This window comes from Fusarium subglutinans (genome assembly GCF_013396075.1).
Source record: "Fusarium subglutinans strain NRRL 66333 chromosome Unknown NRRL66333_c0000028, whole genome shotgun sequence".
NCBI lineage: Eukaryota > Fungi > Ascomycota > Sordariomycetes > Hypocreales > Nectriaceae > Fusarium > Fusarium subglutinans.
Genome location: NW_023502091.1, coordinates 37,629 through 58,659, shown reverse-complemented (window position 1 = coordinate 58,659; position 21,031 = coordinate 37,629). Strand labels below are relative to the sequence as shown.

General features: G+C 47.2%; 4 protein-coding genes across 4 annotated transcripts; 2 read left to right on the top strand and 2 right to left on the bottom strand.

Moving 5' to 3' along the window:
- Positions 1-1,547: 1,547 nt before the first annotated feature.
- Positions 1,548-1,826, top strand: FSUBG_3202 (uncharacterized protein; the record flags this gene model as incomplete). Its single annotated transcript, XM_036681058.1, has 1 exon — positions 1,548-1,826. One exon carries the CDS (start codon positions 1,548-1,550, stop codon positions 1,824-1,826), a length of 279 nt encoding a protein of 92 aa, XP_036541163.1.
- Positions 1,827-4,327: 2,501 nt separating this feature from the next.
- Positions 4,328-5,098, bottom strand: FSUBG_3201 (uncharacterized protein; the record flags this gene model as incomplete). Its single annotated transcript, XM_036681057.1, has 1 exon — positions 4,328-5,098. The coding sequence occupies one exon, from the start codon at positions 5,096-5,098 to the stop codon at positions 4,328-4,330; it is 771 nt and encodes a 256-aa protein (XP_036541162.1).
- A 633-nt stretch (positions 5,099-5,731) lies between these two features.
- On the bottom strand, positions 5,732-8,485 carry FSUBG_3200 (uncharacterized protein; the record flags this gene model as incomplete). Its single annotated transcript, XM_036681056.1, has 3 exons — positions 5,732-5,940; positions 6,262-6,390; positions 7,354-8,485. The coding sequence occupies 3 exons, from the start codon at positions 8,483-8,485 to the stop codon at positions 5,732-5,734; spliced, it is 1,470 nt and encodes a 489-aa protein (XP_036541161.1).
- A 9,744-nt stretch (positions 8,486-18,229) lies between these two features.
- Positions 18,230-18,514, top strand: FSUBG_3199 (uncharacterized protein; the record flags this gene model as incomplete). The annotated part of the gene is made up of 1 exon (XM_036681053.1): positions 18,230-18,514. The coding sequence occupies one exon, from the start codon at positions 18,230-18,232 to the stop codon at positions 18,512-18,514; it is 285 nt and encodes a 94-aa protein (XP_036541160.1).
- Between the last annotated feature and the right edge of the window lie 2,517 nt (positions 18,515-21,031).

The following is a 21,031-nucleotide window of genomic DNA, read 5'->3' as shown; positions in this document are numbered from 1 at the left end:
ATTCCTATCTTGGTAACAGCGAAAAAGAAAACAACTTGGAATTAGTGGCTTCGAGAATGATGCTAGCAACACAGGCGTTGCATTGCTTTTATGTTATCTAGGTAATCATATGGTGGTAAATGATAGATTTTACTAGTAGAATACACTAGTACATGCTTTATTATCACCTTGATGATTACCTCTATGAGACGGTGGATGTGTTTGCATTTCTCGAGGAGTATAAGGGGGCATGGACCAATAGATGATGAAACCATGGTGAGCCCCGAGGAGACTGGCCAGACTTGGAAAAGCCAGGTCTTTTTGTATGCTACATGTATAGACGTTACGTACCTGGCTTGACTATATAAGATATCATTAATACATATATGACTTTTGGAAACTTCTCCTAAGCACATCTTAAACTCGAGTGATTTCCTAAAATAGAATTCCTGAAGATGAGAAAATGTGGATGATCCCGAGATGTGTATGTATGTACTGCCAACAGGACTGATTTGATTGCTGCGAGCTGCAATCTTGACTCGAAGCAAGGCAAGGCAAGGCAACAGATGCAAGATGAAGATCAGAGACCGGTCCGTATCAGAGATACCCCCACGTGCAACGCATAGTCGCGTCTCAAGTCTTTGGGGTTTCTGGAAGCGAAACTGGTTGGCGAGCGAATAGAAGAGGGTCTTGGAGGACTCAGACGCGGCAATCGTTGATAAAATGGAAAAGATTATGTGGAACAGAAGTTGGTCGACACTTTTTTGTCACGTATGTAAGTCCCTGAGGCCGGGGGAACCAATCATGGAGTGAAGGGGACCGGGTGGGCACCCGGTGCGGTCAGGTCAGGTCCGTATGATCCGGGGTGTGAGTCTGTGAGTATGTGTGTGAGGCTGTCTGTCTGTGGGTGTGACATGAAAGTCTGTGACATTGACAGTGACAGTGGCAAAAGTTTAGCACGTCAATATCTTGAGATTTGTAACGCGACGCGACGACCGTATGACGATGATGTGCTAATTTGTTAGCATTTGACGGTGACAAAGGAACACAAGAGAAAGGAGAAGAGGGTGGGAGCGGGATAGCGGGACCTAGTTTCGCACCAGACTACGGACATAGCACAGCATGTCCCTCCATGTTTTTAGTTCAGACAGGCAGACAGGGAGCGGAGTTTGGGTGCAGTCGGCGATACGGAAGGGAAACGCAGGCCAGGCCAGGCCAGGGGATACGCCCCGGGGGGTGGATGATAAGTCTGTGTCGGTTGGTATCAACACTAGTAGACAGAGAGACAGACTATGGAGTAGCACATCATTTGAGATGAGACGGCAGATCAAGGCCGCGAGTTTCCATGGGATCATGAAAGCATAAAGAGGACGCATCTCTCGCTCGAAATGAGCATGAGTTCCCTTTCTGTTCTCTAACCAAAACAACAAAGCCTCGCTTCTATCTTTCTTGTTCCCTTTCGATCCAGCAGCTGTCTCGCCCACCTCAGCTACATCTACATCTACATCTACATCTACATCTACATCTATATCTATATCTCACTATCAACAACATCAACTTCACTCACAATGTCTGCTCTTCCTCCTCAAAAGTTCCTCCCTCTCACCGCGGCTCCCAAGTCTTCTTTCCTCTCTCTCGCCCCAGCCACTTCTCCCTCATACCCTCAGAAGCCCGCTGCCCGTTCTCACACTCGTCCCTCTGCTCCTCGACGAGCCTCAACTGAGTCGTCCAGCTCGTCCAGCTCCAGCTCCAACAACAGCTATCGCATCCTCAAGCTTGGACCTGTTCACTATGGCGAGCATGCTGACGAGCACAAGACCGACTTTCACGATGTTATCCTTCACTAAAAAAGAAAGTCACGGTATAACCTTTGTGTGAATGGCGTGCTTTTGTGAGAAAGGTGTGAAATTATGACAGCGCAAGCGATGATTTTATTTTATTCATTTCGATTTTTATGAATATAACACAACCAAGCAAAAACTTACGGGATACCACTTTGATCCGACAATTGATCAAAAAAATTAAAAAAAAAAAACAAGACTAAAAAAAAAAAAAAAAAAAAAAGAAAAGAAAAAAGGGCCCCCCTAACTATGAAAAAAGAATGGGGGTGGGCATCTTCAGCTTCGGTTGAATGGAACAAGAACAAGAAAGAGAATCGATATCATGCGGGATTAGGATTGAGGTGGGCGGCTTTGGTCTGGATCCTGTGAAAGCAAGAGTCTTGAACGGCTGAAAAAGAAAAGGAAAAGGAAAATTGAAGCGAGGTTTACTGCTGTTTTGCATTTCCTTATTATCTCTATCTCTCTCTCATTCATCACTGAGAAAAGAAAGGGCAGAAGAGAATGGAATTGGAATTGAAAGGGGGGAGGACTTTACTGTCACTATTCCCTGGGATGATGCTGTACAGTAGGTACCTAGCACTACCTAAGTTACCTATTGATAGCGGCAAATCATGATTCCAGTCCTTTCCGAATAAAGCAAAGAGTGTCGAATCTGCAGCCAGAAAGGTCGAGTCCCTGAGTAACGATGATCATAGATAGATAGATACCTACCCATGGCCCATGGGCATTTCGGCATTGAGACCGTGTGCCATGGATAGAAATGCGGTGCCTTTTGCGGTGAGATTGACAGGCAGACAGATTTGTAAGGCTGCCCTATCAGTTGGCCTAGTTGCAACACGGGTTTCTTTTCTTGTGAGTCAATCAATCATTGATCTTCGGTCTTATTATTTGGCATAGATAGCAAAGTGTGGGCAATTGACGTGACTCAATGAGTTGTCTCTTCACATTTTGTCCATTCATTCATCCATGATCCATCCATCCATTGCTCATACACACACACTCACAGGAAATGTCTGCCTGCACACCCATAAACTCAGACCTTCCATAAAATACCGGCAATTCATTGATTCTAGACCGATCATGTGCAAATGCACAGAAAAGATGGTCTACCTAATTAGTCTCCTTATTAGTCTAGATAGCGTAGCATTACCGCGCCGCGTCTCGCATTGCATTGCATCAAGGGAGAAAAAAAGAAAGAAAAGAACGTGCCATGAATAGCCGGAGCCTGCCGCCCGCGCAGACTTGCTATATCCGACTGCTATTGAATAACCATGATCTGTTTATACACGACCCAATCAGATCTTGATGGTCTTTTGTCCAGGCTCTCGGTAGACTCAGGGCCCCCTGGGGTAGCAGTTTCGGGAGGTGACCGAGAAACCTGCATGACGTCCACTGAAGTTTTTCACTTTTTGTCTTGTTTGTTTATTTTGTCGGCATTTCCTGTCAAAATCCCACTGTTTTGTGAATGTGCACAACATGGGGGGGCGGACAGTATTACCGGCCTTTTCAAGTGGCCGAGGTACAAAGCATTATTTGCGTCAGAGATAAGAATAGGCAAAACGAAGATGGGTGTTTCTTCTAAAAGTAGGCATCCGACCTGAAAACCATAAATGTGTCAGCTTATTATCCCATAAAACACCACGAAGCGTGGGTGGTGATAGAAAAAGGACCCCCAAACTAGGCTTCATTCATCCCCGACCTCAATCAACGCTTGGGCCAATTGCGGGGGAAGCGGCTTGTCTGTCACAAAGTCAATTGGTAGGATATCATGAGACACGGAAATACGTCATTCCTCATTTCAAAGCTCGTTGCGCGTGTGACCTGCTTTTGCTACCGGAAGCTGACGGTGATCCCTCGGTCTTCCGACGGGGATATCCAGGCGTGTAGAACAATTCTAGTTGCTATGGTTGGTTATAGGAACGGACTGTTTCAGAGACCGTGCTCGTTCGTGTACGGAGGCGCATTTGAGACATGAGGTATGTATGTATGAATAAGATTGCCTTTATAGCGAAGCTACACCAGGAGAAAGGTTGAACAGCATCGCCAAGACGGCACACATAGATGCTCATGCCGATCACTTTTATTCTACTGTGCGTACTGTACCTGTCCAGAGGTCCAAGCATATTGCGCTATGATAGACCTCGTGACGAGTTTATAAGTTTACTCAAGTTAAGCCTAACCTTTAGTCTCTGAATCCCTGACACTTACTTAGGATAACATGGCGATAACTGATAATTGTGAACTCCCTTCCAATGCACCCTTCAATATGTTGATCTATCTGAGAAACCTTCACATGTTGATCAATTGCTAGGACTAACCATATCGTACACCCTCTTCCACATCACATACAAATCCACTGCACATCTCGGCTTCTGTGCCGTCTCTGACCGTCCATAATCCGCCACGTACAGCACAGCACACACCCTCAGCTTTCATCAATGTGCTGTCACAAGCGTCAAATGCTGAAAGATCATGCTCATGGTATCCAGTTGCCTTGCTTGTGAGATTCACCACTTCTTCTCAGTGCCTATGACCGTAATCTCCTTTCTATCCGGATCTACCACCCGGATTATCTCCCGCCAATCAATCTCCACCCTCGCCCGCTCCCGTCCCGGGTCTCCACTCTCCGCTCCGCATCCTCCGGTACAATGGAACCGGCACCAAGTCTTTGCATGCCGCGCGTCTACCCACAACCGCGCTGACAGTAAGTATGGATCTGCCAGGACACGCATCAAGCCCTCCAGAGGTGGTCGTGCAAACATGTCCAGATCTTTTCCCGGCTTGGCAGGGCGGAAATGGACCGGAGTCCTCGGCTCGATGGGGGTGCGAACCCAGACTGTGAGGTAGTCCATTCTTCCTTGCACTGCTAGCTCCGTGAGTAGTGGTATAATATCTGTCCCTATCCATCCTCTCAAACGATCAATTCGTACTTCCAGTCTTGCTATTCTGCGTAGAGCATCTCGTGTTGTGAGCAGCGTAGCTCGGCCGGCAAGTCTGTCGTCGGCTCCGAGCGGAGCGCTCTGTAACTCCCTGCGGATGTGTTGCGCATGGGACCCTGATGCATCCAGTAAGAATTCGTTTCCTGCGTACAGCAGCGGAGTGGCGATGGTGTGTAGCGCTGGGTGGGAGAGGAGAATGGGCAGCGGGTTGACGGTTGATCTGGCGCACGGGCAGAGACATATAGGCGTTGAAGATGTGACAAGTGGCTTTAGGATGATGCTGAGGATGTCCACGGGGAGGTCGAGGAGGTTGAGGCTGTTGACCTCCGGGGTTGTCATGACGGCGGCGGTACCTATGATGACGACTCTGGACACTGATCTGAGCGAGATATCACTGGTTCGTTCCGTGACGGCGGCATTCTACTATCCAGACCCTAGATGCCTACAGCCCAATATTTCCGGTTCCCGTGAAGCTGTAGCCTTCTTGCGAAACATGTCGTCTGATTAGCATTATGTTGTGAGGTTCAAGTTGAGCAGCCAGTGGCGGCTAAGCATAATATCCCCCGCGGCCGATAAGTGGGGCATCTGAAGGGCTTCCAGAACCGGTCCAATACAAGATAAAATTCGAGACTCATCGTAGCTGTAAGGTACCTTATGTAGATGGATGGATATGAACCTGGTATTTCGGCACGAGATCGGAAGGATAGAGTTGTTGATATGAACAGTGTTGATACATATATATAGGGGGGAAAAGAAAACTCAGGACCTCGATCCTAAATGACAAAAAGCCTTGGGTAAACTTAGGTAAACTCGGCATAAGGTAATTTAGTATAGATTTAGAGAATCTTAGACTAAGTATTTTCAGCACCTCAGTTTGATGTCAGAAGTCTTCTTGCGCCCCGAGGACTATGCTATGTATCATCCATGTACCTCCCTTAACCAGTACTGTTCTTATACTCATGTCCATGAGCTTCACTGGTCATCATTTACTGTGTCACCAGTCTCCTCTTCTTCCTCAAACGAAGCGACCAACGCGTCCCTGAGATTCTGATATCCTTCATGCTCAGCGACCAACATTGTCAAAACCTCCTCCAAAACGGCATCCAGTTCCAGTACAGAGATGAGGTTTATCTGCTTCAAACTTCGTTTCATAGTGTCCTGAGACATCTCCGAAGACAGACCTTGAAGAATAGATTCAATATCCTTCGTGAGGGCCCCCGTCCAAAACGGCGTTGCGTTTCTTATCAATCGCCCGTATCAAACGACCCTTGATTGGGATCAAATCACAGAGGATATCAAACTCCAGCTGCGCATTCGATTTAACGTGCGGGAGTTCTTGCGCAGGGAGTGAACCCATAGCCTTCGTAGCAGCGTCGTAGGCAAGTTTCGAGCATCTCATCGGCGTCCAGGACTCTCTGTGGTGGTATCATTGTCGTCATCCCGTTCCCCTTCCCCGTCACCAATGTTGTCATCGCTCTTGTTTGCTTTGTTCTACAACGTACAGAAGATTGCGATGACTCCTCGGTAGAGTGCTTCATCGATGTCCTCGGTCTCGTTGGCCAATGCGCCTCCAACCAGTGCCATTGACATGTCAATGAAAGCCTGCGGTCTGGAATCGAGTTCCCACAAGCCTTGGCGAATTGTCAATAAGTATTAGCACAACTGTGGTAGTTATCGATCGGAACGATACACGGAAGAGTTCAACAAGGTATGAAAAAAGGAAGAAATGGATTGAAGATGGGAGAGGGAGAAGAATAAAACGATGTTAAGGATTCATGCTCGCTGTTAGTACACGTAACGTGACGTGACTTGAGCGACTGGTGTGAGTGTAATTAATTCACTGTCAAAGGGCCAGCAGTGTCAGTAGCCGTCAATCAGGGAGATTAAAGCTTTCCTATTTACAGTAGATCCCAATCCAAGCCTCCAATCCTTTCAAACACTCTCATCAACGTTCTCTATCTCATCTCTCCAACTGTGAAGAATCGCAATGCCTTCACATCGGACTGTACCCAAAGCGCTTCGCGACATGGGCCTTCGAACGATGGAACAGGTGCGGCTATTCACTGAAAAGAAGCTTGAGCGTGACAGAAAAGAACGCCTTGAGCGTTGGGAGGCCGAAGAGGCAGAGGCGCGTGTTGTACAAGGAAATAGGAGCGCCAGAACTTTACTAGTGGATGAGATGAGCCACATGATAGCGACGATGATGAAGGATAGGAAGAGGAACAAGAGAAAGGTTAGCACATGTCTATTACATTGGTACGTAACTACCAAACTCCTTTTCGCATGGCATCCCTCCCTATGATGAATGATGAAAACGCCTTGAAACTTTGCAGCTTCCTTCCGTATACAGAGCAGAACCAGAAGAGTTCTAGAACAACGTCAATATCTCTTTGTTAAAACAACCCCAAACCCCAAAACTTTGTCTGTCAAAGTACCAAGCAATAGCATCCCGTCTAAACTTTAACTCGGCCTTCATCTCGTTCATTGTGTTGTCATGATTGTTCCCGAAGGAGCTGTATCATGGCGAGGTCTGATGGTTGTTCCTGTGGCGCCTTTTCCGCCCCTTCAGCCTCATAATCAATTGCTGAATATACGCCTGCTACTTCTCTCCGTGTCGGACATCCGTTTGACTTTCACCTCGATTGTTCTGTTGACATGAGAGAGTTCCTCGGTTTCTTTGCCTCGAAGGTTGATCACCCCTTCAAGTCCCTCAGCATACGTCTGCGAAGTGCGATTCAGATCCTTGTTCTCTGCCTTGAGCTTTCTGTTGCGATCAGAGAGCCTCTCGATTTCTTCATCTCGATGCTTGATCTGATCTTCCAGTTGTCGAACATACGACTGCAGACCATGCTCCCTTTCAGCCGCATGTTTGAGGTTTGTCTTGAGCGCTTCGACACGATCGAAGAGCCTTCTGAAGTCTTTGTCCCCATCTTTGAACCTTCGATCACGCCGACGCTCCAGCTTCTTGATTTGCGCGTCCTGTTGTTTGATGAGTTCGTCCTTTTCGCTGATGAGTTCGTCCCGTGCCTTGATTTTCCTTTTGAGATAAGAAACTCTGCCTTGTTCCGGGCCCTCAGCAACGGGGGTCTTTTGCACATTGGAAAGCTTTGGGATGCTATTGTTGGCAAAAGTGGTAGTTCGGTCAACCTTGTGCCTTTTCGTGGCCCTGTCGAGAATATCGCCCGAATTAGACTCGCGCTTATTATCCCCCTTGTTGTTGTCTGTGGGATCTCCATCGTCAGCATCCGAGAGAGGGTCCTCATCCCCCTGCACGGGATTTCCATCATACTTGAGGAGTGCCTTCTCCTCTGAGACGTTTTTGGGGAAGAAAGGTCGCGTATCAGGGAATTTGTGCTCCCAAAACCGTGACATATCGTCTGCAATGCCAAGGACAAGCGGGTGGGATGGCCAAATAGCCGCCACAATCAGCCAGGCTGAGAAGTTTAGAAATTTTGTGCGTTTTCGTCCTGTCAACATATGATAGAGTCTGAACTGGCTAAGGGTGCGCGGGCTATCTACCCATTTCTCGTGCCTGAGAAACGTGGCGACCTTTAGCTGAATCGCCTTGGGCATGTCGAGACGCATCCGGTTGTAGTTGTCCAAGACACTCTGGACCCGAGATCGAGCCATTGATGCGTCTGGGCATTTTCTGATCTTGTCACGAAACTCTACCATACTCAGAGAGTAGGGGTCGACATCAGATTGGCCTCTCTCGATGTTGGCCATCTTGATGAACGCTCTTCAATTGTTAGAATATGGAAGGAAAAGGGCAATTGACATCTGAGCGCAAGGAAGAGCAAGTGATAAGGTATGAAAGAGGATTGCGACAGTGTATTTTGGATCGTCTGAGAGAATTGCCAAAATGCCAGACAAGAAAGGGAAGATACTGTTGGATAGACAACACTTACCAGAATCTGGCTCTGCCGTTAGCGGTATGAGAGGAGGTGTGATCAACAGATTTGAACAGCCTTTGATGGTAACAAGAATGGGAGAGAGGCAATCATTCTCTGGTATGAACTTAGATCTCAGGTAGGTAAGGTAGCCTTGCCATTGTGATTGCCTACCTATGTGGTGCTTGCTACCGATTCTCTATCAACCTATCAAGTTGATAGACAAATCACATACATCTCTCATTTTCAACCAGAGTTGCTAAAGCCAGATTTGAAAGCACACATGTTAACCTAGCTTTAGCGCAAGTGTTCAGCGGTCAGTGAATCAGTGGCCCGACGAGACAGAGAGAGAGAGAGTAGTCCTGGTCTTCGGCTGAAGCAGAGCAAGACTCATCGACCCAGTGCGAAAGAAGTTCGCCAGCCTTGTTAGACAGCAGCAAAGTTCCAACTTGGGCAGAATCTCTTTCAGAGTCCTCACCGTCGGCCGCATAAGCCAATGTGATGAGAACGGGGATAGTTACAGATGGAGGCGGTCATGTCGTGGGCCGGCACGTCACGTCCCGTATAATGCGGATCGCGAAGGGGGCAACGGGAGGACAACGGCATTTACTGCAAGCGAGATGTGGAGGTTACATCTCCTGAAGATATTGACTGTTTGTACCATACGGGCCGGAGAGTTTTTTATTCTTTTGAGTCAGGCGGGTGTTGCTGTGTGACGGTTTTCGGGGTGCACGGAGTTTTTGGCAGTTGTACTGATACTGTACGACTGCCAACAATAGAAAGAAAAGATGAGAGAAAAAGGTTTCGGTTGCTGATTGCCTGAGTTTGAAGGGCACCTAGTAAATACGACCTGTTTCAATTGAACAAGGATGAGTTCCTTCGCTAGGAGGGTAAAACACTGCAGGTATCACGACCTGCATTTGGCCCTTGTGCCATCAAGTCGATGAAAAGAGATTGACAGACAGGCCCATAAGCAATTCCAATTATCAAGAAATTACTCTCAGTAACGATTCAATTCAATTGAGTGCTGTGTGTTGATGGGTTGATTTTACTCAAGACTCGCTCACCCCAGCAATGAGATACCATGAAACCAAGTCACATGATCAGTGACGTCTGCACGCACAGCTGCTCGTCTCAACTCCACCCAATCCAAAGCCAACAGGCCAGGGCAGGGCCAGGGGTGTTTCATAACTGATCAAATTGCCCAGGTACTAAAAGCTTGGTCGACCAGAAGTGGAAGAAAAAGACAAGACGCCATCTCTATACTAATAAACCAACCAAGAAAGACACAGAAAGGAATAGTTCACTCCTCACCGACTGAATACCTACACCAACTATCGAACCAACTAAAATCGACATGAATCGGACTCAGCTTGCACTAGTCTACTTGGCCAGAGAGCTGAGACTACCTTGGTCTAGTACATGCAGATAGATATTGGGCGCTTAAATGTCTACGTGGTGGCAGATTCTCCCAGTGAGACATCTCTCAGAACTCTGCCTTGCCTTAATTGCTACTAGAAGGAACAGAAGGATCATATCCAATTGGACTACCTAGGTCAAAGGGTCACTGATGCACGGCTCACGATGCCGTTGGTAGCATCTATACAAGAGGCTGACTTACACGGACATTCCTCTCTGTATAGGCCCATAGCTTAGACCTTGAGAGGCGGTGACTTCAATCCTCGTGCACAGTCCTAATAGACGCCTGCGAGGCGTTTTCATCTCTCCAGAACCCACATTGAGGCTGTAGAACAAAATATATTCAAAACATATTCCTTTGTTGCATCATTGATGGGTTGGCTGTGGCTTTCTTTGGGGCCGTTGTTATGGCCGTGGCGTAGCGTGGCGTAGGGGGTCGCAGATTGGGCCAGACCTAGGATCAGTGTGACTGTTGGTGGGGGCAAACTTAAACCGACAACTACAACCTGACTTCCACTGGAACATATAGGAGTTGAATGTATAATATCATGCGAGAAATAAGATCGAGAGCAAGACAGGTCACCATTTGTCCACCAAATAGAAGCAAAAGTTAAGGCTATTAGCGAGGATACCCCAGTTCTTCGAAATCTCGCCTAAGGACAGCGGAAACATGGGATCCTGGATATTTCTTTATTCACACACCCCCAAGCACACTCCTTTCCAACTCCATTAAGCAAGGGGGCACATAACCCATGCATGTCAAAACGGTTTGTGAGATAAAGTAAAGATGCAATTCAAACTATCAAGGAAAGTAGATAGGTAAGTGTAGAAGAAGAAGAATAAGAGTAACAAAAATAAGAACAAGAACATGATGAAAATAAACCACAGTGAGGCCTTCTGAAATCCGGAAATGACTGTATCACCCTCTCATCTGTGCTGTTCTGGGAGTCCGAGTTTGTTGCCAAACAACTCCAGGGATACCACGGTCCATCTATGGACTCAGAAACAAATCCAAAAAAAAAAGGTATAACAAATCCCCTCCATGATCACCATGCGTTTCCACCTTGCGCGGGGGCAGCCAAAGCTTTTGCAGATCTAGTACTCTGCTCATAACTTTTCTCCCTTTCTTCGAGGGTATCGAGGATCGCTATACGTGACACTCGTTAGCTGCACTGCAGCGTAGAGGCTCGCTTTCAAAGTGAAACTCAGATACCAACCTACTAGGTCGCCCGAGGAGGGTTAGGGCACTGGGGACGTCCACAGTAGCCCTCCCACGTCGTCGAGCCCTGATCGGTGACGTTGCTCGTGCAGCGGCAGGAGGTGCCGGGCTGAGGATCAAGGTTAGAAACAGTGCAGCCACACTGAGTCCAGTGCTGGGTAGTTCTCCAGTAGCACATGTTTGCTGATGGTTTTTAAGTTGGAACCTTGGAGAGAATGCAAGAGAGTTTTTGTCTGTTGTTGAAGCTAAAGACTCTGTCTTGGTGCTTCAATATATAGCAACAAACTGGCGTTGTGCGAGGATTGGTTTGTTTGACAGCCGGAACTAGTTGACTCAAGAGATGACTGGCAGTTCACAGCCGTGATCCGAGAAGTTTGTGTGAGTATTTGGTCACACTTGTCCCGACGGGTGTGGCTTTGTGTATCTGACGGAAAGAGGCTTGCTGCTGTGATAGACTATGGAGGATTGGTACCAAAATATGGCTGAGGATTGGAGTTTAAGCTGAAGGGTAATGAGACCTCCAAGGGAAGAAATCTTCAGAGTGATGATTTGTAATATTGAATGTAGGACAGTGGCTTGAAGTGCTGTTGAGTCTGAGCTGTGAATATCGGATTGAGGCAGATGTCCTTGGCCTTTATATAGCTGGTGATACGGTCCCGAGGGTTTGGAAACGATTATGACTGAGCGAGGCAGTTTACTGTCCATGACACTATGTGTACAGGTGTCTTGGAGATTCCACAATGTGAAAGTCGAAATAACCCTCAAAACGAGAGCAAGGAAGACGGATTGTTGGTCCTGTTTGCACTTCCCAGGTGTTGAAAGACCAGGAGCTAGGTTGCTTAGATAGGATGGTTGGTTAGCTACCTAGTCAGTTGGCTCTGGGCCGGCCAGGGGGTGAGGCTTGGAGGGGTGTGTGTTGGTGCGCAAAATGTACTGCCAGGCACTCCTCTTTCTTCTCGGCCGTCTGTCCCCGCAAACACCACAGAAAAGAGGCGAGGGGAATTCTGGAAAAGGAGGCAATCAGTTTGTAAACTGAGATATAACCTCCGAGCTCCAAATCAGGTCGCCTGTGTGCGGCAACACCACGCTCTGTTGGCAGGCTGGCCCAAGGGTTGACTTACGTCAAGGCACATCAGTCCACAAGGGAGTTTGGGGCAGACCAACAGCATTAGACTCCGATACAGGTCTGAGAGCCCTCATAGAATTCCGCGCGGTGTGACTGTGAAGGAGATTGTGCGAGCATGTTGGCTTCAATGGGGCCCTTTGTAGAATGGGTCATCGTGCATCCACACTCTGCGGACATGCTCTTCTGCATTGAGGGGAACCACCATCATGCATCTCAAATCCGTCGTCAACATCATGGTCGCAGTAGAGGGGCCAGCAATTGCGATTCCTTTATGTAGTTGGGTACAGTTTGCTTGATGCTCGATTGCCTGCCGTGAGCAGTGGCCTGCTGCCACACGTTGCAGCCTGTGAACACTCACTAGTTTAGTTTGGTAATGGCATCGTACAAACTTTTATCGAGGAGCAGTGCAGGTCGGACAACATGTTGAGCTGCTGTCTCGTAGCCCAATTTCTTGAAATGCTGCAAAAACTGATCCTGAACGATTCCTGCATCCGTAATCGACGGCATGCGTCAAAGATCTAAGCTCCCTTGCAAGCTGATGGCTTGCTCGATGAGCGGGAAAGCTCGCCCCGAGTTCCCACTAGTAAAGTTGCAGGCCTAACGTTCAGATGACAGCCTGTACCCATGCTACCATCCATTACTCGAAACCTTTCAGAACACTGAAGGTGATCCTGGCCAGAGAGTATGACGCTGGCAATTGGTCTGTTTCAGCAAACAAGTAAGACGGCTTTGCCGAAGTCGCCGTTTTTTGGAGCTGCCACATGGACGTGACAGCTCTGTACATGCTACACTCCTATTGATGCCTCTCCCGCTGTCGACTTCAATTGCGACCAACAGATACCGGCTTGTGTCATGACGCCACAGAAATTGGTATTTCTCATGAATGCGGGCCCTTGGACGTTCTTTCGATCTTCTTGGTGACCTACCAACTTGTTCTTCGGCACATCTTGAGGAAAATTTCTTCCTTCGTGTGTCTGTTGGTCCGGGTTCTGCTATTGTTCCTTGTCCCTTGGCTAAGCTAAGACGCGAGAGGCGTTAAACGCCTTGTGGAGCTAGCGGATGTTGCACATGATCCGCGAGGAGACCATTAATCCCTATGTAGATTAGGTAGACGACGGGATGTAGGGTCGTTCTGGGGTTGTCAAAGGTCCAAATGGTCAGGTACTAGCTGTGTTTGAGAGCGAACAAAGAAAGACTGCAGAGCCCTGTCAGCCACTAAGGTTTGTACGTATCAACACCGTTATGGAGATGCATATAGTACATGACAGCGGCCTGTGTGAGTGGGAATATACATATCGCGCTTGTATCGACGGGTCAAACTCTCGTTGCCGAGTTTGACGCGGCGGATGAAAGTAACGCTGTTGCTTTGAGTAATTCACTTCGTCAAGGCGACCTGTCCGGGGTGATGTCTAGGTGGATATGGCAGGCTAGATCATGCGCGCGGGCCGCCGAAGGCACACCATGAGAATATCCGCGACGAGCCAACAACACATGTAGATGCCAAGGGGAGCAGACGTCGGCTGTTCCTGATACTGGAAGTTTCTTCAGCGATCACCAAGGAAAGCGTGAAGAATGTAGCCAACCGTGTATCCACATCTCGTAAAGACGGGGATGATTCCTGATTGTGCGTCATGTCTCTTTGTTCTATACTCCACAAAGGGTATTATCTGCGCCTCGTTCTTGACTATCAGGTCGTGCATACGAAAACGAACGACATGGAGTCTGGGATAGCTTCACACAATTCCGCGCTGCTGCATGACTCGATGCACGAAGGGAGAGGTTTGTCACACATGGTTGTGGTTGACCATTCCCTTCTCGATGATGAGAAGTGTGACAAAGCAGTAGTTTGTGCGTTCCACTATCCCAAAGTGCCCCATGTTGTGCCGTGCCATATCATGCCATATTCAAGTTAATATATGCCGGTTTGTCCATTCCGGTCTTGGGATCTTCATCAGAAAAGTTGTGTGGGTGTGAAACTATACGTCGAGTGATGATGCCGAAGCGGGCCAATATCGACATGGAAGTCAAAGGAGACTTTCTTTGATTTGGATGCTGTCTGTTGGTAAAGTGGAAATACAACTGCCGTTGTAGGCTGGATGATGATCTGAAGTATAATTCGTGTACCTTGCAGTATCTGAACTTCTTCCTTACAGTGCTGACCTACCACGTCTGGCATCCTTCTGTACATACTAAAGCAGGTCCGATGGCTTCAACTAGAAGAACTCTTTCCTACTACAAAGTATTGCTGAATTCTGATTGGACTGAGATTGATCAGGGAAGCTATTACCCCTGTCATGGGGCGCTTACAGTTGTTGCTTCGACAGAAACCTTTGATAGAATTGACACTGTCTTCGTAGCCAAAAATTACACTATATGCACAGTGCCAGTAGGCCGCCGCACACCCCCCCTGTTTGTTCTCCAGGTGGGGGCCGATAACCCCCTGCACCTTCCTGCAGCTTAGGTTGGGTGTGATGGCGCGCGGCTGTACCTTACCTTGTCTTCACATCAACTCAAAGCGCCTCAACCCATCACAGCAAACGTCGAGCCGATGAGTCGATAATTTGACTCCAGCGGCGCCTTTCTGGCGCGGTTGTTGGTAAATCGGCAACATCACCCTCGGCCGGCCCACTCTGTACGAGACAAACTCCGCTGCGGCTGCGCCTACTACTACCTCTTGCGTCTGCATCTGCGTCTGCGTCTGCGCCTGCGTCTACACCTGCAACCCCCTTGGCGATGTAGTCTTCAAAGGCCTAAGTTGTGTTGGTTCAGGCCGTTTTGCGCATGATATTTCACGAACCTTGCGTCTCTTCTTGGTACTTTTCATTCCGGATGACCTCCCGGAGCTCAGAAGCAAGTGGGCAACAGGCAACACACTAGATCAGCATGCAACAGAGTCTCATCGTCACACTCTCTACGGCCCTTGGCACGAGTTCCTCCGATCTTTTCCTTAGAGCAATATTGCAATGCTCTTCGCATTCTGACCGCTTACATCTTGGTGTCGTCAGACCCTTGAACCCCGAAGAGCCGAGAGTGTTGGTGTGTCTAGTATCATCTGCGGCCCTAGGATCTTCCCGTGGGCGGCCTTTGATGCGGCCTGATTCCTTCGACGGCCCCCAAGGCTTGTAGAGCTTGAGAAACTTCGATAGGCATATTTGCACAAACTATTTGCTTAGTTTCGGTCGGTCACGGTCCGACTTGAGGTGACGACACGCAACCACTATCATGCATCTGTGTCTGCTCCTTTGAGACCCCGTAAAGGTACCCTGGCACATGGCGTATGAGTCAAGTGATTGATACTGCATTATACCTGCATTACACCTTCCAAGCTGGATGTCTCTCAGACGAGTGTAGTCGAGCTGCAGCCTTGATTAAGATCGTCCAACAGAAACCTCATCGTCTCACGATACATAACCAACAAGTTACATGCAAAGTGGCTCCGTGACTGGTTCAGTTCTCTAAAACACTCTCAATCGAGATGTAGCCGATGTAGAAGAAAGTACTCTAGCTCCAACATCCCTAATTCTCTCACTTCTCGACTCACTTCAAGGCATGGGACATGGGGCACGGGACGGCACGGATAAGACTAGCTCGAGTTGTCTTCGTTCACAAAAACTCATCACATATTACCCTTGTTTGAAGTGTTGGTTTCGCACGCTTCTTGGTACAAAGAAATTATCGCCATGCAGGTATTGATAATCACTTCTTGAGATAACTGCCTAGCAGGGGCAGCACCCACCTTCCCAAGAGTGACACTAGGTAGGTCACCACATCAAGTCAGGAGAACTCCGAAGTAACTAAATACGAGTTGCATATTCTGGTGGACCGTGCCGTGAGTACGGATGACCCAAGCCGTCAAGAAGCTGTCCGTCTTCCGAAAGTGACGGTGTGGGTGTTAGTGAGCCAGAGTTGCTGCATCGTAACTAATCTAGTCACCAACAAGAGCTTCGCCTTGCGTCGAAAACTAGTTCGGGTCACGCGAAGTGCTTCCGAGTAATTATAAGTTCCCTGCATGTTGTGGTCGTGGTGACACCGGCTAATCGACTCTGGGCTGACTGCGGTTCACACGAAGAGATATGGTCGAGCGCGCAAGAGCGCGTCTGCGCCTAGCAAATGACGTTGATTAGACAATGACAAAGCGAGTTTAAATCCATACCAAGTTCCTGGTTCTTCAGGGGTGGTAGGGTTTAGCGACAGGCTGCAACGGCGGCGCTTAGGAGTTGTCCTTATTGGTCAACTAACACTTATGCCTCAACCCTGGTCACAACCCAAAGACCTCACGCTCTGTGCAGGTCGAGATACAAAAAGAGTTCGAGGGCTGATATTTTTGAGGAAAGCAAGAGCTGAGTATGATATTGGTCTTGCAGAGTATGAATGTGGTTTGTCAGTGACAATTCTGTAGCCATTATCATGAGCAGTCAGCCTTTGTGATGAGTCTTAGCCATCGAAAGGCTGAAAGATTAGGCAGAAATTCTCATTTTATCACGACATCATATTGATTTCATTATTACCTTCTTACTTGGGACTACAGCGGGCACTGACTTCCGCTGCTTTCCATTTACAAGCGGTTCTCTCGAGCCTCATCATATGAGGCAGCGATCAACAAGAAACAGAACTAAGAACAGAGCCAACACATCCTTGACCGGAAGTCTCTTCATAGGGAAGGGAAAACTTCGTAATAATTGGATAGCGGACTTTTTACAAATTGGTATTAACCGTCTGGCTGAGGGTTTCTCCTCTTATCGTAGCTCCCTAAACGAGTGACTTGTAAGCGGGATGTGGGCGAAACCTAATCAGGCATGATATAAAGCTCGGCATGTCTCTTAACATCTCATACCTAACCAACTGTCCAATAGATTGCGTTAAATGGTCGTATTTATCCGTCCCGGGCAGATGGGGTCTAATTTATTGGCTATCTGTGCACTACTAGTAGTATGGGGTGGAGTGGACATGATGAGAAGAGATAGAAAGTGGCAGAAGTATGGAAGATGATCGTCAAGGCGCCTTTCTCGGTAGACCCCGTGGTATTTGATTCCGCTCGATCATTTTCTCTTCTGAAACCCGCCCTTACTAGGGCATTGTTAAGACCACCAACACCTTTTTTATGTGCCGAAGGAGGGCTATCAATGATGGTCAGCTCATATTTCTCAAGATCTGTGTCAAAAAGAAATGATCCCACATCGACTGAGAGATACATCAAAGACATACAGACCAAAGTCATCACACTTTCTTTGGTCTGTGACTTTCATTGCTTGGGTGTTGTAGAAAGAGAAGTGCTAAGGTCATGAGGGACATCAAGCAAGAAAACTTGGGACTTGAGAGAAGGATATTGAAATAAACTTAGTAAAAAGTCCCCTAAACTTAGGGTAGAGTTGCCCAAATAATGACATTATTTAGGATCCAGGTCCTAAGTTTAGGCTAGAGTTCCCTAAATATTTCTATCATTGAGGTTGAGGTTATAAATTTTCTTGCCTCCCGTATTCGTCAGACCTATGATCAGGATAGTTACCCGATCGTCAAACTCGAATCTTCCCTCGACTGCTTTCGTCGCTTTCAGCTTTACCACCGATTTGGGGAGAGAGACCATCAAGCCCTGATATAGACGATCGAACATAAGGGATTTAGACCCTCTAGGAAATTGCTGCTCTTCATCCTCGTAAAAAGGTGTCCTGAAGAGGCCGCCACCTGGCAAGAGTCGCGACTGACCCCACGATGTCGTGAGAACGGTTGAGCATTGGTGTACCAGTGAACATAAACAGATGTTGGTACTTCAGCGACTTGACAGAATCGAAATACAGTGACTCGTCGTTGCGGCAATCATGGGACTCATCCAGGATGAGGACGACGATGTTTCGATTGATTTAGCTGTAGTAGTTGGAATGCAGAACGAGATTTGGGCGCTCTACGTTTCCTCTGCGGATTTTCCGAGCCTCGACGGGCCCCAATGCCGGTCTGGTATTGCACATATTCTCGAATGTGACACTTTCCTTGTATCAGGACTTGAGGAAGTCGCGAGAGAAGATTACGATGTCGTAGTCCAAGAGGAGAGTCGTGTTGATCTTGGCATCGTCGGGGATGAATCACGATGGGCAGTGTTCCTTTGAGAAGATAAGTAACTGGGTGGCCAAGATAGCGATATGTTTACTCACTGGTTTGAAGTGTCGCTTTATTTCGTCTACCCATTGGAGGATGCAACCAGCTCGCGTGACGATTGCAATAAAGCCAGACCTTTTGGACATGGTCCACTTCACCTCAAGGGCGGCGACCAATGCTTGGAGACTTTTTCCTAACCTCATCGAATCGGCAAGGAAACCGCCCTTGAAAGGCGACTTCACGAGGCATACCATTTTGCTAACTCCCACCCTCTGCCAATGCTTGAGCTCCGTCTTGGGCTCATCGAAAATGCTGAGATGTATGTAAAGTTCGGTGTTGCCGAGATACTCCTATCACAACTAGTGTCAGTCGCGGCTAATATCCAGAAGCAGATACATCCACAAGCTTACCAAGTGTTTCCCGTACTCCGAAGTAGACAAGAAGCGGTACAGCGCTTCGTGGCGGCCTCCGACTAAGATATGACGCTGGATCAATTCGTCACTGGGTGCCTGTACATGACGAAGGTTTTGTGGTATGGATTCAGCGTCAGCGGGTTTGTCTCTTGCGCTGATTATGGATAATCAATCCACTGCACAGGCGCTTCTCAACACGGTCGCAGTGGGCCTTGTGCGATACCGTGGAAGTATCACTTCACACAGCATCGCTAAGTTTCTGGAATGAGGCTTCAGATAGGGCATTTAAACTGCCATGTGATGTATTGTTGTAGGCCATATTGGCCCTGTCTTAGGTAACGACTAGAAGTGAGAGAGTATGAAGATACAGGAGGAAGAAGAAGGTTGGAGGGAGAAGGGGAGAGGCTTTATACCCGGAGCATGGAAAGAGCAAAGGCCGCCGCTGCTGCCCTGGAGCACGGTGAATCAGGTCACTCACCTCGATTGTTGCCTAAGACCCTGAGGTAACAGCCTTCAGGAACCACAGTGATTCATAGAATAAGAGAGTCCGTTAAAAAATCTTGAGATGGATGCCACTGTGCTTATGAGATTGGACATGACTGTACTTTTGACACGCACGTTCGAAGAGAAGACCGCGTTCAGCAACTGATTCACAGCAAAGGCAAGAGAACCTGGGATATCAATTCTGAATAATTCAAATTTCAAGTCAAATAATCATAGATTTAACGCAGATTGGTATACTTTTTACCTAAGATTAGAGAGTTTCTCGCTAGCTGGCTACCTTACCTGGCTATCTAAGTATGAACTCTTATGTTATGACCCCTATTTTCAACAGTTGACGACACTGGCGAATTTACTGCGTCCCATAGGCCCTAAATTTCTTCTGTTTACTCTAATCTACCAGGGCTTGACTGTAACTCAGCCCAAATCGATAGTGAAACATACTGACAGTGGTCTGAATGCACCGCTACTATGTACTACCTCCGGCTGCTCAGGATTGGAACCTGCTGGGGAATCTTGGGTAATTACATATCAGCCTAGGGGGCAACAGGCTTGCATCAACAGGTCATACTTCATTGCCATCTAATGCCATGGTCAAATCAAGTTGTGGCATACGGAGAAAGTTCTGGCTAATGGCTGGCAATTGTCATGTGGAGGTTGTCAAGCATCGAAAGAAGGCAGAATTCATCTAATTCCCAAATACAGCGCGTCATTGTGTTTCCACTTCATTGAGCAATAAACAAATTTAAAGAATGTTTGCATGAGACAATGTTAAATTAGATAGACTGGCTTACCGGATTCGTACCGCTCTCCGAGTATTCAATATCATCAGGATGGATCTTTGGCAGCTGTAATAAGTTGGCATAAGCCAGGCATCTGCCGGTGCAAATAATGAATACAGTAAAGGTGAATTTAATGATAATTATATCACAATATATCATAAAGTCATCATAAGATATTATAAAGATATTATAAACTCATCATAGGGTTTTACTTGGGTATTGCAAAATAGGTAGATTATGTCAAATGTTATAATATGGTATTCAGAGCATTGCAATATCTTGAATAGACTCGGTGGAAACTCATCAGGGGATAGCCGATAAATCACTTAGATCAACCACGTCTGAGAGTAGCGTAATCGATTCCTAACTGCGTCTATTATTATTATTATTATTATTGAAAAAAGAAAAGGGCAAGTTGCATGCAAATTCATCAAATCTTACTGCGATTATTATGGAACATCGCTATATAAGGTAAGCAAATGGCAAACAAGTACCACTTCCTTATAGTGATAGATTATACCTACTCCTCAATAGTCTTGACTCACCGTTGCTTAATTTTTAAGCTTATTACTTTTGTAATATCAGTCTCCCAGCTACATACTGCTTGTCCCTAGACTCCAATAATACTTTTATTCAAACGCCAATAACTTTAGTATCAAAAACTCAGAGAGCAACCTCGGCAAGCCTTTGCCCCCATTGAGATACAATACCGGTATGGTGTATCCTTGATAATACTCATGAGTAATAGTGGAACAACACAGGGGCAGTACCAAACACTATCATACCTCACCATGAACAGCCAAGTAATCATCATAGAACATCACAAAGCAAC